This window comes from Furipterus horrens, unplaced genomic scaffold (assembly GCF_987537825.1).
Source record: "Furipterus horrens unplaced genomic scaffold, mFurHor1.1.pri manual_scaffold_4, whole genome shotgun sequence".
Lineage (NCBI taxonomy): Eukaryota > Metazoa > Chordata > Mammalia > Chiroptera > Furipteridae > Furipterus > Furipterus horrens.
This window is the reverse complement of record NW_028327174.1, coordinates 30,345,400-30,363,305: the sequence shown is the minus strand read 5'-3', so window position 1 is coordinate 30,363,305 and position 17,906 is coordinate 30,345,400. Positions and strand designations below refer to the sequence as shown.

Here is a 17,906-nt window from a genome sequence, read left to right as displayed (position 1 = left end):
TCCAAGATAGTGTGTTTGACAGTTTCTTGAATATCCTGGAGTTTTTAGAATAATAGAACAGCACAGGCTTCAATTTAAGTCAGGGGTGCATTTAGGTCTGAGCAATGGTCTTAGTCTGTCCTTAGCATAGTCAAATGCAGGCATTGATTTCTCAAGTCTTTTTAAAATTTTTTATTTTTCATTTAGTCTTTATTGTATTTTTCCATGACCAATTAGTCCCTTTATAACCCCCTCCCCACAAGCAATCACCACACTGCTGTCCATGGGTCCTTTTTCCTTTTTCCTCAACCCCTCCACCCCTAACCTCTCTTCCCCACTAGCTGTCATCGGCTCTCCATTTATGAGTCTGTTCCTATTTTCCCTATTAGTTCTCTTTGTTCATTAGAGTCCACATATGAGTGAAATCATATGGTATTTGTCTTTCTCTGACTGGCTTATCAAGTCTTCAGGAGAGTCTTTTTCCAAAGCAGCTGTCTAATCAACACTATTTTTTCCTCTTCTTACTGGCACCATATTCTGTTCCTTAAAGATCTCGGTTAATTTATTAAAGAAATCACTAGCTGGCTCTGCACCAATACTTTTCATCTCACCCTTTGCTGTTATGTTTATGTGAACTAAATTGATCTTAAAATGATTATATAACCCTTACCTGTCTAAATGTCTCACCTTAGAATTTTTTACTCTTCCTGCTTTTAGACCTTTACAAAGACTTAACACTTTGAACTGAAGAGTCATAAAGCTTGGGGATGTACAGTTATCAGTCTCAGCAATGAGAAGTTTCCTGTGTCACTCAGAGGACTTTCTTATTCGTGGTGGATTGAAGCCAACCAACACTGCTAATTTCTTCCAGAACACTGGCTAATATTTTTACTGTGCTCAGAAAATAGTGTGAAGTCCTGTAAACTTTATTTTAGTACCTATACTAACTTTAAGTTATACATTTTCTAGATTTTCTTTTAAAATATTTATAATTTTCTATGTTTATAAAATAGTTCTATATGTGTTATCTTCCTTATGAGATTAGAAATTTTTTTCATTGCCACCCTCCCTACTACCCTAACCTCACTCTTAGTGCCTTCCTCCTAAGCTTTCACCAGTTAAAAACTGTAAATCCCTATTTGAAATTGGGCTTTCATTTACCTTATTTTTTCCTTTTCTTTCATAGCCATGTCTTCCTTCTATGACATTTCACTAAATAAATGTTTATCTGAGTGACTGAGGTATGTATTCACAGTGTCTAGTCCTTTGAAAGTACTCCATAGCTATCGGTTGAATCATTATTTATAATGCTATATAAAAACTAGAAGTCTTTCTAACACCCTAATATTTGATTTAAATAGTTCTTCTCTCAATTATCTATTCCAATATTTGTTATAATTCTATGCAGTAAAAAGTCCACTGGAGGGTAAAGTGGATGTATCTTGGATTCTGTTTTTAAGGCCTGTCCTAGGTATTTAGCTTGAACACTTAGCAGTTTGAAGGCATCTCTCTGTTAGAGCTGATCTTCTCATGCACATCCTTGGGCTTTGTGGCTGATCAGGAGTATTTATGTTAAGGTCTGCTTTTTATATCCAATATATCAAGGTTCTGCTTCAAAAACTTTGACTTTACCTTGTCTCTCAGATCATATTAAACAATTAGATGCTTACTCTCCTTCTTTATCTCTTTCTGGCCCCAACTAGAGTTAGACTGGATTTGTAACATAATTATTTGTACTCATTCTTGGAATAAAACCCTTGACAACATCCTCATTTTTGGGGATGTGATCTCTAATTGCTGTTCTTTGTGGAGGCTTCCTCCCCTGCGGTAGTCTACCCAACTCTCTGGATTTCTCCCACTTAACTCCTTAAAAGTCTTGACAACAAGCACAACAGGATGTTAAAATCTCCTTATAGAAGCCAGTGATTGATTACCTGGTAATTTCTTGGGAGCCAAATAAATGGTGGAGTGTGATCAAAAGTCACATTTTTGTGCTAAAGTCCTATTTACTCTCTCATCGTCATGCCCTCCTTTTTTGGAATACATGGAAGAAACAGGAATCAGTACATTGAAATGAACTGGAGAAGTGCTTTATGGGAAACTTTGAGGGGAGGCAGGGAGGGAGCTGGTGCCGTATTAGCATATCTTCCCTATAGAGGAAGTAAATGTCTCATACAGATGTAGGAATTATTATTATTTTTTTTAGGTTTAAAAAGAGGTGCCTCTAAATGAAGGCCTTAGGATATTCTTAGCATTCACTGGTGGAGACACTTCTCTACTGGACTGAAATGTCAAGGATTCTTGGCTTGGTTATTATTATTTTAGTTTATAAAACTGAAAATGTATGTATATAAATAAGTCTTTGTTCACAATGTTGATCTGTAAATGGTATTTCTTTAAGTCTATGAATAATTAAAAATACCAAATTTCTACCTTAAAAAAATTTTTTTTGCCCCAGATTGCAAACACAATAGTTTTAAATGCCACTTTTGTTGCTCTTTTGCTCAGTGAATGATAATATGTTGAAAACATGCTTAATTTAACAAAACAGAGAAAAATAAAAGTAAACAGTAGCATGTTGGTATAAAAACAAACCCCAATATAAACTGTTTACAAAGTAAATAAAACCATCTCACATTCCAGGAAATGCCAGCAATTCTTCAGTATTTTCATATGATTATACGAGGAAGATACTTTTTCATATATGGTAATAATAACATCTACCACATAATGAGTATATACTTAATTTAAAACACTCTCCTTAAATAATCTTTGAGCCAGTATTATTGTCTTTATTTTATTGAAAATTTTTTTCTGTAAGGCCTCTAGGCTCTTAACTATTACCTTATATTGATTTTACAAAGAGTGTTAAAGGGAACTGCCAGAGGGCTTCCGGCCAAGATGGAGGCTTAGATGGACACGCTCAGTCTCCCTCTACAACTAGAGAGGAATACAACTACTTCAAAACAAAAGATAACTAGAAAGTCCAGAAAATAAAACTACACGGAAGCCCAACGTATGAAGTTATAAACCAGCGGTGCCCTTTGGGCAGGTAGGGGGAGCGAAAGGGGGCGGTGCTGTTTGCGGTCGCACCAGGGACAGCGGCAGGGAGAACAATCCCAGCGGCAGGGAGAACAATCCCAGAAGCAGGGAGGACAATCCCGGCTGCAGTCAAACCCTGGCGGCTCGCGACCCCAACGCTGGGAGAAGCAGCCACCACATCGCCTTGAACAGTGAGGCCCAGGGGGCAGGAGGACGGATCCCTGTCTCCTAGCAGAATAACTGTGTGAATTCATCTTGGACCCCCGCCCCCACACAAAACGCCACAGCGCTGCGAAATAGGTTGCGGATAGGCGCTGGTCGCTGGATTGTGACGACAAAGCACCACAGCGCAGCGAAAAAGGTTGCGGATTGCTGCCGGTCGCTGGATTGTGACGAGTACACAGGCACTGCCCCCTGTAGCTGGCCCAAGAAAACAAAACGCATCTGTCAAAATGAGGCAGACAACTCTAGAAATCCCGGTGGCGCAGCTCACCAGGCAACAGATGAAGAACCTGACAGATGAACAAATAAGAAACCTGTCAGAGGCTCAGTTCAGGGCCATTGTTATCAGGGGGCTTACAGAATTAACAAAAGATCTGGAAAAAGATGAGAAAGAAGCGAAAAACACTCATACTGAAAGGAACAAAACCACATACGAGACAGATGGTGAGGAAATAAAATCCAGAGTTCAAATCAACAAACCAGAACACAAAGAAGGAACAGTCAACCAGTGCAGAGAGAAAAAACGGGAAGCAAGGAAAATGATGAGAGGATCAGAAACCTCTGGGACAGCTATAAAAGGCCCAACATAAGAATCATTGGCTTGCCAGAGGGTGAAGAAGATGAACTAGAAATTGAAAAATTAAGTGAAAATATAATAAAGCAGAACTTCCCAAACTTGGGGAAGGAAATAGACTTACAGGTCCAGGAAGCACAGAGAGTTCCAAAAAAACTGGACCCAGGGAGAACCACTCCAAGACACATTATAATCAAAATGTCAAAAGTTAAAGATAAAGAAAGAATCTTAAAAGCAGCAAAAGAGAAGAAAAGAATCATTTACAAAGGGGTCCCAATTAGACTATCAGCTGACTTCTCAAGGGAGACCCTGCAGGCAAGAAGGGACTGGCAAGAAATATTCAAAGTAATGAAAATCCAAAACCTACAACCACGAATACTCTATCCAGCGAAATTGTCATTCAGAATAGAAGGGCAGAGAAAGTGTTTCCAGGACAAAACAAAACTGAAAGAGTTCATTAGATCCAAACCACTGTTATATGAGATGTTAAAGGGACTGGTTTAGAAAAAGGAGGATCAAGACAATGAAATCTAAAATGAAAACTGCATCACAAGAAACAACAGAAGCTAGGGAATTGAAACAAAGGCAAACTAAACAGGCAAAGAGAGTGGAAAAAGAACTATAGGTATGGGGAACATATTGGGGGGAGGTCAGCAGGGAGGGGGAAGGGGGAGAGGGAGGGAGATGGTATAGGGATTAAGGAGCATGGTAGGAGGGAATGGAATAGACAGAGAGAGGTTTAGAAGAACTATATGCACAACTAATGGACATGGTCTAAAAGGGGGGGACAACTGGAGGGAGGGGGACTACCGGGTGGAGGGAAGAAGAGGGAAGGGAAATTGGGACAAATGTAACATTATAATCAATAAAACACATTAAAAAAAAAAAAAAGAAACTGCCAGATTCAGATTAAGAGCCCTTCAAAATCAAGTGTTACAAGGAATGTGAAAAAGATACTGGTTTAAAAAGATCAGACACATTGAAAACGTCTACAAATTAATTCAAAACTTAATTGTATTTAATAGGTTATTATATTTTTGATGAGCATTATGGGAAACAAAAGTTGATGCTTAACATGTTCGTGGCCAAAAGAGTGAATTTTACACCTTTCACTTGGGTTGGAATAACCTTTTAGTTTTATCGTTCAAAAGCCTAATTTTATTTATGCTGATACATTACCGTCTTAACTTCTTGGTGAAACAAAACAAGATAGACATACATACACATAAGAAGAGATATTATAGCCCTGGCTGATGTGACTCAGTGGGTTCAGTGCCGGCCTGCAAACTGAAAGGTCACTGGTTCAATTCCCAGTCAGGGCAAATGCCTGGATTAAGGCCCAGGTCCAGTCCCCAGTTTGGGGCATGCAAGAGGTGACTGATCAGTTTCTCACACATTGATGTTTCTCTCCCTCTCTTTCTACCTCCCTTTTATTTCTAAAAAATAAATAAAATAAAAAAATTATTTTGATGAATAATTTATGAGAATTTTACATCAAGTTGTTTTTAACTTAAATGTTTCCAATTGTAGTATAACATAAGCTTTGGTAGAAATCAACTGATGGTGATTAAAATATGATAGGAGTATAAAAACCTGAGGTCTATACCAGAAACAAAACAACACAATAAAAAGACATTTTCCTCTTCTATGTACCTGTCAAATTGCAATTTCAAAACTCAGACTAACCATCATGAAGATTTAAAAAAAAATAAAAATGTCAATGTATGATAAAAGTACAGCTGTACAATGAAAGTGCTTGTGATATATAGTCTGTTGTGTGCTTTAGTTAAAGGAATCCAATCTTTCTGTATGTGTTGGTTAATATAGATTGGGATAATTTCAGGTCCTCATGAATTAAATTAGGATGTTCCCTGCTTCATTTCACACCAGTTTAAGTATTTATTAAAATTCTTGTCTTCAATAGCTTATTTCTAATAATATAGAAAATCAATTTAAAAATCAAACTACCATGTGCCTAGCATTTTGGATGGTCTGTGAGAGGACACAGAAAAGTAACTGAAAGAGTTTCTGCCTTCAGAGAACTAAAAAACTCATTTTCATGATATCTTGACATATGTAAATCAACCTGATGCAGTTAACAACTAGACAGACTCCAGTATAGTAGATAGAATTCCTTTTCTGACTCAATACATACAAATTGAATTGCTTGTAAAAATTCAGAATTCTAATTAGAGCTCCAGACTTTGTTACTGAATATCTTGTGAAATTTGGCAAGTTTTTTCTCTCAGCCTTAATAACATGCAAGAAGTAAGGCTTTAAACCTCATTTATTTTTTACAATCTATTCAATAGGCAATCTGAAGAGTTGTTTATGAGTTAGCTGGTAATTAAACTTTTCTTTTCCACAACTTTCCTGAACTGCTTTAAAGGATTTCAAATCTACTAACTCATCTTCTGTTCCCAAGTGCTGACAAAATGGTACAATTAAGAGTCATTACTGAGGATTTGCAAAGAAAAGATGATATACTGAAAGATTAGATTTATGATGTTATCCTTGATATTATGGAAAGAAGATGGATTGCAGCAAGAACTAGAAACTAGTAAATCAGAGGTAAAATATATGAGTTTTATGGGCCTCAAATATTTGCCTTTTCTTTTCCTTCTAACCAGTTTTATCATGATTTAAATATAGATATATGGTGTACAGGTGTCAATAATCTGAGTTTGATGCTGGATCAAATAATCAGGACTGAGTTATAAGGGGCTGGGATGATGAACTATATCTAAGAAGTTTAAAAACAATAGTTAGAACTGAAACAGTATAATACTAGAAGAAAAAACTTAGAAAAAAATATACAATGCCAAGTTCTGGGGACCGAATCTGTAATCCAGACGTGTACCCCGGCAGGGAATCAGACCAATGACCTTTTGCTTTGCAGAACAATGCTCAACAAACTGAGCCACTTTGGTGGACAGGGCTTGGAAAAACTTACATATGATTATAGGTTCAATATATCTATGTGCCACAGATTGCTAGTTATGACTTACAGTGTGGTTATCTATCTATCTCTTTATCTATCCATCTATCTATTTATCATCATCATCATCTATCTATCTGTATCTATACACAAGAAACTTACTTTAATGTAAAGAAAAATAGGTTAAAAGTAAAAGAAAGTAGTATGCCATGCTAACATTAATCAAAGGAAAACTGGATTATTTATACAAATATCTGACAAAGTGTATTTAACAGCAAAAATACTACCATGAAAAAAGAAGTTCAATTTATAATAATAAAAGGGTCAATTAATGAAGAAGACATAATAATCTCAAATATTCATGCTATACTGTACACATTCACAATTACAGTTGAAGATCTTAACATCCCTGTCTTAATAATCTATAGAACTAGCATGCAGTAAAGCAGTAAGGGTATAAAAGATTTGAACAACTTAATCAACCAACATGACTTAATTGACATCTATAGAACCCTGCATTCAACAAAAATTGAAACTACAGGATGAACCAAGATGATAAAAGTTTCAAAAGTTGACATAAAGCAGTGAATATCAAATGGAGAGAGCAGGGAAGAATCCCCCAAAGCAAGAGTGATCCAGAGGTTTCAGAGAGGATGAGAGCTTTAAGCTGAACTTGAAGATTGAGTTTCATGTACAAGGTAAATAGAAGGCAAGTAGAAGTATAACATAGTCAGCTAGAATAACATGTGTTTGGTCAACAATGAATGAACCATCAAGAATACGATAAAATTTTTGTGTTGAGGAGAGAGATATAAAGGCAGGGCATAGCTAGATTGTATGATACCTTACCTGTTAAGCTAAAGAATTTAAAATTATTTATAGACTCTTAAAATTTATTATTGATATGATAAAAATGGAATTTTAGGATGCTTATGCAGGATGAAATAGAGGAAAGGAATATCAAAATAATCTATAGATGAACTAACAGAGAATATAGGATAGGATTTTGACAATAATAAAAGTAACAGGAAAATAAAAGGAGTAATAATAAAACGAGTCAAAATATAGAATATAATGGCATTTTGGCTAAGATCAAGTGTAGAAAATAACTACAGAGAAATTTGATCAGGGGTTGAGGATGGTGCAACAGTTTTTTGAAATAACTAGTTCAGAGTGAAAGTTGGCTTTAGTGGAAAGTGGAGAATTATAATTTAGAATTGTTGACTTTGAAAAGGTAAAAAATATGGGTGTAAATGCTCATCAGGGAGTTGAAAATACACAAACTGAGTTTAAAGAATTATGAATAAGTTTAGGAATAATTCATATAATCTTTGAAGTCTTAAGACTGAGTGGAATTTATAGGAAATTATAGTCTGAAAAGTTAATGCCTTGAATACTGGAAAAATATTCACATTTAAGAGCTAAGGGTAAAGCCAACATTTATGAAGTCACTACATACATTATCTAGTTTAAATTTGTAAGAGCTAAGGGAACCTCAATGAGAGTGATGTCAAAGAGGTTTAGGGAATGTACATATAGTGAAGTTTTATAGAGATTTTGAAAATAGAAAAGTTCAAGATGGAAGGACTAGATAAAGATGTTGGCTCTTGGATTAAGATCAATTATCATGATCATATCAATAATCATAGGTTTACAAAACAATTTACAATTTGTTTCATTAAGAAATAATTGGTAATCGTTGAGAGGCAGTACTTCCTTGGTTAAAAACAAATGAACTATAAAATACAACATAATATTCACTGCTTTTTATTTTATTCTTTGAAATGAGAGATCAATGTCATAATGGGTTAAGTCTGGGAGGACAGTTTTTTGTAATTCATAGAATATATGCCAAATATAATTGACAGAATAATTGTCATTGCCCTTAAAAATACTTTTATTAATAAGTTAACATTTATTTAGATTGAGATGCATCTGAGATGGAAGAAAAACATTTTATTTTTACAAATCTAGATTAAAAAAAAAAAGAATTGGGATAGAGAATTAAGCCAAGTTAATTTTTAAAAGAAACACAGAACATCGATACTTTAATATGCCAAAATTTATATATTGTTATCATTTATGCTTTATTTTCACCTCTTTTATCTTCATTAAACCTATGTGTTGTCTCTACTCTACTCCAACAGGAAACACAATTCACTTGGTGCTCAAAGAGTACCATTTATGGGGTAAAGAACCATTTGGTAAATGTTTCTTGAAATATGGCCCACAGACCCCTTGCATCAGAGAGCTTTCTGGAATGCTACTCTTTGGGAGCAGGAGAAAGGAAAACAAGTCTGGAAATAAAAGAGTAGAGAAATTCCTGAGACCAGAAGATGCCTGCAAACCGCACATGCAGACATCCCAACCCACACTTACAGAATCAAAATCACTGCATGTTGTTTTAAAAACAAGAACCTATATTTTAAAAATAGGAACCAACCCAGGCTCCACATACACATTAAAATTTTAAGAAATTTTCTAAGTAAAAAAGAAATGTAATAAAATTTTAGTATGTGTGTGTCTAGCCTGAGTTCTTGTTGCTTTGTTTGATTCTACTTCTCTCTCTCCTATTAATTTCATATAATAACTATTTTCTCCCATTTTGTGCCTTATAAAAGATTAAACAGTACCCAATTTGAGGTGTTTTCTTTTTCCCTGACATGACTTGCTCCTGATTTGAAATAACTTACTCTTCTATTACAGTGCAAGAGTGTGAGTATTTTCAATATCAGAAGAGAGTGTGGTATCCTTACTGACTACTTTTAGAGGCTACTGAAATGATCATATTCTGGAACAGGTAGAAGAAAGCAGTCTAGAAATAACATAGACTGGAGGAATCCATTAAACTGGGAGAGACAGTAGCGACTTTGTAATGCAGAGAGACGTGCATAGATTTTGTATGTAAGTCAATGGAAGAGAGCATTTTAAAGTGGGCTACCTAAAAGATACTAGAGAAACTTCAAAAAGTTTTTCAAATCTAAATAATTTATATATTTTTGTTATATAAACTAAAATATTATTTTAGTAAAGTTTGACCAAGCTTCTAAATAACTGCATTACTTTGTTGGTCTCTGTCACTAGAATAAATTATATTTTGCATCTTTGAAAGAAAAAACACTTTAGCAATTTTGTTTAGCTTGTAATCTCACAGGAGGGAAGTAATTCTTAGAGTACAGTTTCAAATATTTAATAGAAGATAAACAATTCTTTTCATCAAATTTAATATTGAAGGTAACAAAACTGCAGGCATAATAATTCATATTAATATTAAAATAAAATACAACTCTTTAGTCTGATTACTTAGGCATGTGAAAATATTAAAGGCTCAAATAATAACAGTTAAAACTTGAAATGAGCAAAGAAAATAGGCTGAGAATTTATAGATAGATTTTTCTGTCACTTTTGTGTATTATAATATTATCTGTGTCTTCAGGTAAGCAGAAGGAATAAGCTGTGAAAATCGCAAAGCATTGGAAGTTCGTTGATTTTTGGAAGGTGAGTAAGATCTTGGTTCTTAGTTGTTCACATCAGGAGTAATTGGACATTCTTTCTTTTAACCAAGTATTCACTGAGCACCTACTATGTACTTGACTCTGTTTTAGCCCCCGAGATTACAGCAGTGATACAGGACAGTGGAGAGAATAAATCAAGAAAAGAGGTTGGAAAGTGGCAACAATGAGGGATGGTTCTGCAGTTTCACTTATGAGAGTGAGTGAGGACCTCACTGAGACGTGACAGTAAAGCATGGTCATTCCAGGCATGTGAGACTGAGCCATGGAGAATTTGAATCATGTGCCTGAAAGACCATTCCAGATAAACTGAGTAGGAGGTACACCTGTCCTGGGAGCAAAAACATGCTTGCAATATTTAAGGAACAGCAAGGAACTCACTGAAGATGAAGTGGAGTGATTGAAGGAATCTGTAGTTGGAGGTTAGGGTGGAGAGGTCAAGGGGCCAGCCAGGTAGTACATCCTACATCACTATTAATAAGCACTTTGGCTTTCATTGCATGAAAGACTTCTTCCCCAAAATGATATGAAGAGAGAAATGACAGGACCTGATTTATTCCGTAAGGAATATTCTGGTTGCTAGTTTAGGAAGAGATTATAAAGAAATAAGGGCAGACACAGGGAGACCTGTTAAGGAGGCTACAGGAGTAATTGGGTTGAGAGATGATGGTAGCTTGAACCAATGGTGGTGGCAGTGGATGTGAAAAGTGGTGGGATTCTGGATTTATTTTGAATGCGGAACTGACATGTTTTGCTGATAAACTGAATGTAGTTTGTGAAAGAAGTAAAAATGATTCTATGGTTTTTAACCTGAGCAACTAGGAGGGTGATGGTGCTATTTACTGAGATAGGAAAGATTGCAAAAGAAGCAGACTTAGGAGGACAAAAGTCATAAGCTTTATTTGGTGTATGTTAAGTTGGTGATGTCTATAGAGTTGCTGAGTAATCTGTTGAACATACAATTCTGTATTTTAGAGAGAGAGTCAAGCTGGAGTTATAAATACAGAGAAGAAAGACATGTAAGTGCTATTTAAAGCCACAAAGCTCAAGATAGAAAAGAGAAGAGGTCTAGGAATGAGTATCAGGGCAATGTTAAGAGACTGGGGATGAGCAAAGAACCAGCAGGCAGACTGAGCATGAGACTGCAGGAAGTATTGCTTCATTGTTTATTGCCTTCAGAAGGCATTGACAATGTTAGGCTCTAGTGTCCCTAAGTGGTTATGTACCTTTTGTGGGATTCATCTGATCATTTGCCATTTACTCATATTTGATCTAAATCTTGAACTCTTGCTCACTAGCTCCCCTCCCTTCATGCCTGCATCACATTAGTTTTGAATGTCTTTTTTTGGTAGTGCAGCTTCATCTGAGCGTAAAATGCATGTTTTAAAACTGTCAGAAATAATTTGGGGATTCATCTGGTGAATAAAATGGGTGACCAAGTTGGTTAATATTGCTTTTGATCAAATACTAGACATGACTATCTGGTGGCATCACCAAGTTTGCTGTGGTTTACATGCCAGATCTAAAAGCAATGTTCTAAAATGTTTTGAGCAATGACAACATTACTGAAATAAAAATTTATTTTCCAAGGAGATTGTGTTCCATTTATGTACAATATACATATATGAGTTCTGTTAACTTGGTTAACACTATTTATTAATATTTTATTATTTTACTATATGTATTTATATAGATACTTAAGTGAATCTTCATTTTCCAGACTAATAATTATTTATTTTATTTTACATATTTTTTGATGTTAGACTTTTTTATTAATCATGCTATTACAGTTGTCCTGATTTTTCTCTCTTTGTCCCCCTCACCCAGCACCCACTCCCTCCTTCTTTTGTTCGTGCCCATGGGTCATGCATAGAAGTTCTTTGGCAACTCCATTTCCTATACTTGCTCTTAAAGTATCCCTGCATGTTCTGTAACTAACAATTTGTACTTCATCTTTTCTCTCATACCCCAGACCCTCTCTCCAAGGCCACCAATGTTCTCCATATCTATGAATCTGTTTCTGTTCTGCTTGTTTGCTTAGTTTATTTTTAGAGTCAATTGTTGAGTTATGTATGCATAGCCATTTTAGTGTTCATAGTTTTGATCTTCTTTTGTTTCTTAAACAAGTCCCTTTAACATAATAGTTTGGTGATGATGAACTTCTCTAACTTTACCTTGCCTGGGAAGCTCTATCTTCCCTTGGATTCTAAATAATAGCTTTGCTGGGTAGAGTAATCTTGGTTGTAGGTCCTTGCTTTTCATCACTTTGAATACTTCTTGCTTATCCTTTCTAGCCTGCAAAGTTTATTTTGAGAAATCACATGACAGTCTTATGGAAACTCCTTCGTAGGTATATATCTGCTTTTGTTGCTTTTAAGATTCTCTCTTTAACTTTTGGCATTTTAATTATGATGTGTCTTGGTGTGGTCCTCTTTACATCCATGTCGCTTGGGACTCTCTGTGCTTCCTGGACTTGCATGTCCATTTCCTTCACCAAATCAGGGAAGTTTTCTTTTATTATTTTTCAAATAGATTTACAATTTCTTGCTCTTTTTCTTCTCCTTCTGGCACACCGATGCTGTGAATGTTGAAATTTTTGAAGTTGTTCCAGAGGTTTCTTACACTATCCTTAATTTTTTGCATTCTTTCTTCTTATTCTTATACTAATTGGATGTGGTTTTCTTCCTTATGTTCCAAATCACTGATTTGATTCCTGGATTCATCCACGCTGCTATCGATTCCCTGTAAATTGTTCTTTATTTCAGTTTGTAAATGCTTTATTTCTGCCTGGGTCTCTTTTATGTTGTGGAAGTGCCCATTGAATTCTATGACCATCCTTATAACCATTGTTTTGAACTCTGCATCTGATAGATTGCTTATCTCCATCTTGTTTAGTATTTTTTTTTTTTTTTTGAGTTTTATTCTGTTCTTTTATTTGGGCCATACTTTTTGTCTCCTCATTTTGCATCCTCCCTGTGTTTGTTTCTACGTATTAGGTAGAGCTGCTTTGACTCTGTATCTTGGTAGTGTGGCCTAATGCAGTAGGTGTCCTGTAGGGTCCAGTGGCACAGCCTCCCCTAACTCCCAAGCTGTGTACTTGAGGTGCTCTCTCTGTGTGGGCTGAGTACTCCTTCCTCTTGTAGATGAGTCTTTATTGCTGTTAGCAGGTCAATGGGAGGAATTTACCCAGTCCAGACAGCTGGTAGGACTGGCTATGATCCCAGGCCAGCAACTACTTCCCTCTGTGGCTTGTAGAGAGGATTGGGTGGTGCTCTGATGTGGTCTGTAACTGTCTAATGGATGCACAGGCTCTGGGACTTCCCAGGCGGTGCAGGCCAAGGTCCGCTTCCCACTGTGTTCTGTCTGGGGCTCCTAGGCATAAGGTCTAAAGCAATCTGCTGATGGCTACTGCCAGTGCTAGCCCTGGCATCACTCAGCGAGAAGTATGCAAACTGGCCTCAGCTGTTGCTTATTTGAGTGGATTTAGGATGGTCTGAAGTCTATGTCTAGCCCAGCCCTTCATATGGAAAAGCTACTGTTACCAGGGTGGGAGGGTTGCTTGGGTGGTCTTATAAGTTGGATGGGATGGACGCTTAGGTAGTTGTCAGGGTAGGGCTTACCATTGAGCCAGATTGATGGAAATTCAGATATGGTATCACCACACTGTGGCTCTCTGTGTAGGGGAGGGCTCAGAAAAGGTACAATGGAGCTGTCTGCAGTTCTGTCTGGAAGGAAGCTGTCCCCCAGTTCTCGCCCTGATGCCAGACACTTAAGTTCCTCCCCATATGCCACTGGTACCCTTCAAGCTGCTGCACCAGTGCTGGAGCCCAGAGGGAGTGAGTCTGAGTAAGTTCATGCATGGTGTGAGGCCCTTTAAGAAAAGAGGCCTGAGAATCCTGTAGTTCCTTATGCCTACCCATCCCCTACTGGTTTTTACAGCCAGAAGTTATGAGGACTTATCTTCCTGGTACTGGAATCCTGGGCTGGTTGGTCTGGTGTGGGGCTGGGATCCCTTGCTCCTGAGATATTCCTCTATTTTATACCCAGCACATGTGAGTTTGGGACCAGCAGTTTCCACATCTTCACATTTCCATGTCTCTGCCCTTCTGTCCCTCTACTTGTCTGGATGAATGAGGTTTCTTTAATTTCTTAGTTGTCGGACTTCCATACAGCTTGATTTTCTGATGGTTCTGTGTGGTGGTTGTTCTATATTTTAGTTGTAATTTTGCTGTGGTTTTGCGAGGAGGCGAACTGCATTGACCTACAACTCCATCTTTACCAGAAGTCGCCTCAGTCTGAGAATCTCTTAAACAACTGCTATTCTCATTTAAGATGGTAATCTTATCAAAAGTAATTGATACTTATTTTAATGAATAAAAGTTGTACAAAAACACATTTAATGATATTTGCCAAACTATTACAAAAAATTGCTGATCGAAAACACCACAGATTTACAAACATCTTTAGATATCTGGCTAATACTAAGTTTGTAACAGATGTATCCCCTTCAAATTATGCCAACTATTTGTCCACTGAACAAATATTTATTAAGCTCTAGCACGTTCCAGATGCATGTCATGTTAAGAAGAGTTTGCTCCTTTAAATCCTTCCAAGTGCATACTGAGAGATTTATATTCATAAAGGAGAAAGCCAAAATGTGCTACTGATTTTCTCCACATCTGTTAAGTCTCCCGGGGAGCTTCACCACATGGAAAGCTTGCTTTGACTAGACCAGGGAAGACCAGAGAAGCTGGTGAGGCTTTGAGTTACTCTTTTCTGTTCACTGCGCCCAGGCTCATATCATTAATAACTTATCCTGTGTCAGAGCAAACTCCCTTTCTTAATGACATGGCCCAATTGTTGTCCTTGCCTTTGACTTGACCCAGCCTTAGGGATAATGAGGTGTCGTAGAGATAGAAGAGTTTAGTTTTCTTTAGAGGTTAACTACAGTTGCTGTTCTAGGTTCCCAAGATGGGGGGTCCTGTCCTCAAACAATTTATTACCTTTGGAGGAAAAAGAAATACCTCTGAGCAATTACATCAAAATATGATTTCTGTTGTGATAATTACATCAAAATATGATTTCTGTTGATGATGATTTCTGTTGTGAAGGTACAATAGAATAGGTACAATAGAATTTGAAGGGGAAACCCTAAGACATCCTGGCTTCACGAACAAGGCGCTGGCAGCATTGAGAGAGAGAAGTCAATTCTCCAGCAAGCTCAGCGTGATGACATAGATTTAAACTCTTGGGAACTGAGCTGTTTTTTCTTTGGCTCTTACTACTTTAACTAGTTTTGCTTTCTCAGAGATTTTTCATAGCTTTTTTTTTCAGACACTTCATTTGGAATAAAATCTGATTTTCATTCTAGGGATTATTTTATAGTCCCTATGAATTATTTTATGGTCCCCAACTATCACAATCATATTGAGGAAGAACATTGTAATTGGTTCATTGTTCCTCACTTAAATGTGGTGGCTGGCCCCATTTCTCTCACTAATGTTGACGTTAATTGCCTAATAGAGGCAAGCGATTTTTAAATGTAGGTTTACATGTTGCTCATTAGATATGACAAACTTACAATGTTTTTCATGTGTTTCACTAGTATGGTCAGCTTCGCATCTTCATAGGATATGACTAACTGCACTTTAGGCACCTTGTCAGGAAATGTCTCACCTGATAAAACAATAGAATTTCAGTGGGTTAAATTGGAAATGGTTCATCAGAGGATAAATTAAACAGTTAAAGACTAAAACAGGACCAATGGACAACATGCGAAAGAAAGACTCTTCAGATCATGCTAAAAACTTAACACTGCCTAGGAAACTGTGTTGGTTAAATATGAAATTTGTATCTAATCTTCCTGAACCAACTATTTCTCCTCATATTCCATGCCTTTTTTTTTTATTAATACCATTATTTTTCTAATTATTAAAGCTTAATATCTCGGTGTCATTTTTGGCTCCAATTTTCTCCTCAATGTTAAAGTACAATGAGCTTAAAATATTAGAAAGCATAGAAATTGAAAGTGTTGGTTTTAGAAGCGAGTCTGGTTCTGGGCCCAGCACTATACTTAGATTGTCATAATGCATAAATAAATCAACTTCTGTAAAATGGAGCAATCAGTTACTTTCTTCAGGATAGTTGAAATGATTAACTGATAAAGTTCAAAAGTTTTCACAAGAAATGTTTATGATTACTAATACTCTATCTCCATATATTTACACTCATCTCTTCCTTTCTAGTTTCATAGCACCTAGTTCAGACCTATATAAATTTTTGCCTGAACTACAAGAACATTCTCTTCCCTTCCTCCAGAACCCAGCTCTATTTGTACACAATTACCAGTATAATCTTCCTATATAAATTTTTATACTACCGTTTTGATCAAAGTACTGTTCATAGTTCTCCATTGCTTAATCAAAAAAGTCTGAATTTTTCAGCCTTGTATGGTAGCTTCTTGAGTATGTTTTATTCCCCACTATTATTATTCTATAGTGTAGCCTGTGTGTTAATTTCTACAAAATCGTTCTGCTATTTTCTTCCAGTCATTACTCATAGTATTCTCCTTTTCTTTTAAACTATCTTTCCACCATATTTGGCTATTGAACTTTTACCTTTCTGCAGGGCTATTTAAAATGCAAAATAATTTCTGTGGTCACCTCCTTTTGAACCCCTTTAGAACAGCCCATCACTTAATATTTATACTGTAATTATTTTGTATGTCTCAGTTAGCTACATGGGTTATAATCTCCCTTAGGGCTTATTTTTTTTCCTTAAATCTCTAGGAAATAAATAAATCAGTACTTGTTCCACAATGTTACAATAAACATATATTTAATAACAATAGTAAGCTCAATTTTTCTTTCAAGTTACATCATTCCATTATTAATATGAAGGCTTTAGTTTTTTAATTAAAAAATTCCAGTTTATAGCCCAAGGATTAAGCATAATTTATAATTTTTCTAATATTTCTCTTGGTAATCACCATTGTTCTCTGAGGGAATTTAGAGAGAAGAAGTTTATTAATAACAAGTAATTTGGTGATGTTCTATTGTGGACTCATTGTGGATTCATTGTGGACCATAATGAGTTTTCTGATAGCAGTCTTAGCTCTCTATTCTCTCTAACATTTGAAAATTAAACATAAGTTGTATGTTTCCTCCCCTTAAGCCTTTTCCAAGTTTATTAGAGTAGTTTATATACCATAAGGAGCTAATATTAGTTAATTTTATTAATGTGAATTATTGACATTGAAACAATTAAAGTGGACAATTTGAGTGTTTTTTACAACTGAAATTACATAAATATAATAAAAATCTTTCTCTCTTAAAATATCTTCATTACAGTGACTAAGACACATTGTGAGTTAGAGATACTATGAGATAATTCTGAGTGTAGTAGCAAATTGAATTTTGTAGGTAAATTGAATTTTGTAATAAAAATATAGAGTGTTGAACTTTTGGTATGAACATGCTAAAAATGCTGAAAACTTTCTGATGTACATTTAAAGTTATTTTTGACTTAAAGGATGGAAAGATTATTAGTTAGACACTCAGTGTGTTTAAACAAAGGAGTTTTAATTCAAAGGTAGAAAATTAGCATAAATTTATGATTGAGTGTCTAAATGGTAACCAAT

At 35.9% G+C, this 17,906-nt stretch overlaps 1 protein-coding gene across 1 annotated transcript in view; it reads right to left on the bottom strand.

Moving 5' to 3' along the window:
* PIK3C2G (phosphatidylinositol-4-phosphate 3-kinase catalytic subunit type 2 gamma) overlaps positions 1–17,906 on the bottom strand; it is a 283,426-nt gene that overhangs the window by 11,029 nt on the left and 254,491 nt on the right. The window contains exon 32 of the mRNA XM_090275472.1: positions 15,849–15,943. Coding sequence (XP_090131598.1) covers positions 15,849–15,943 — 95 coding nt within the window. The remainder of the gene's footprint in view (positions 1–15,848; positions 15,944–17,906) is intronic.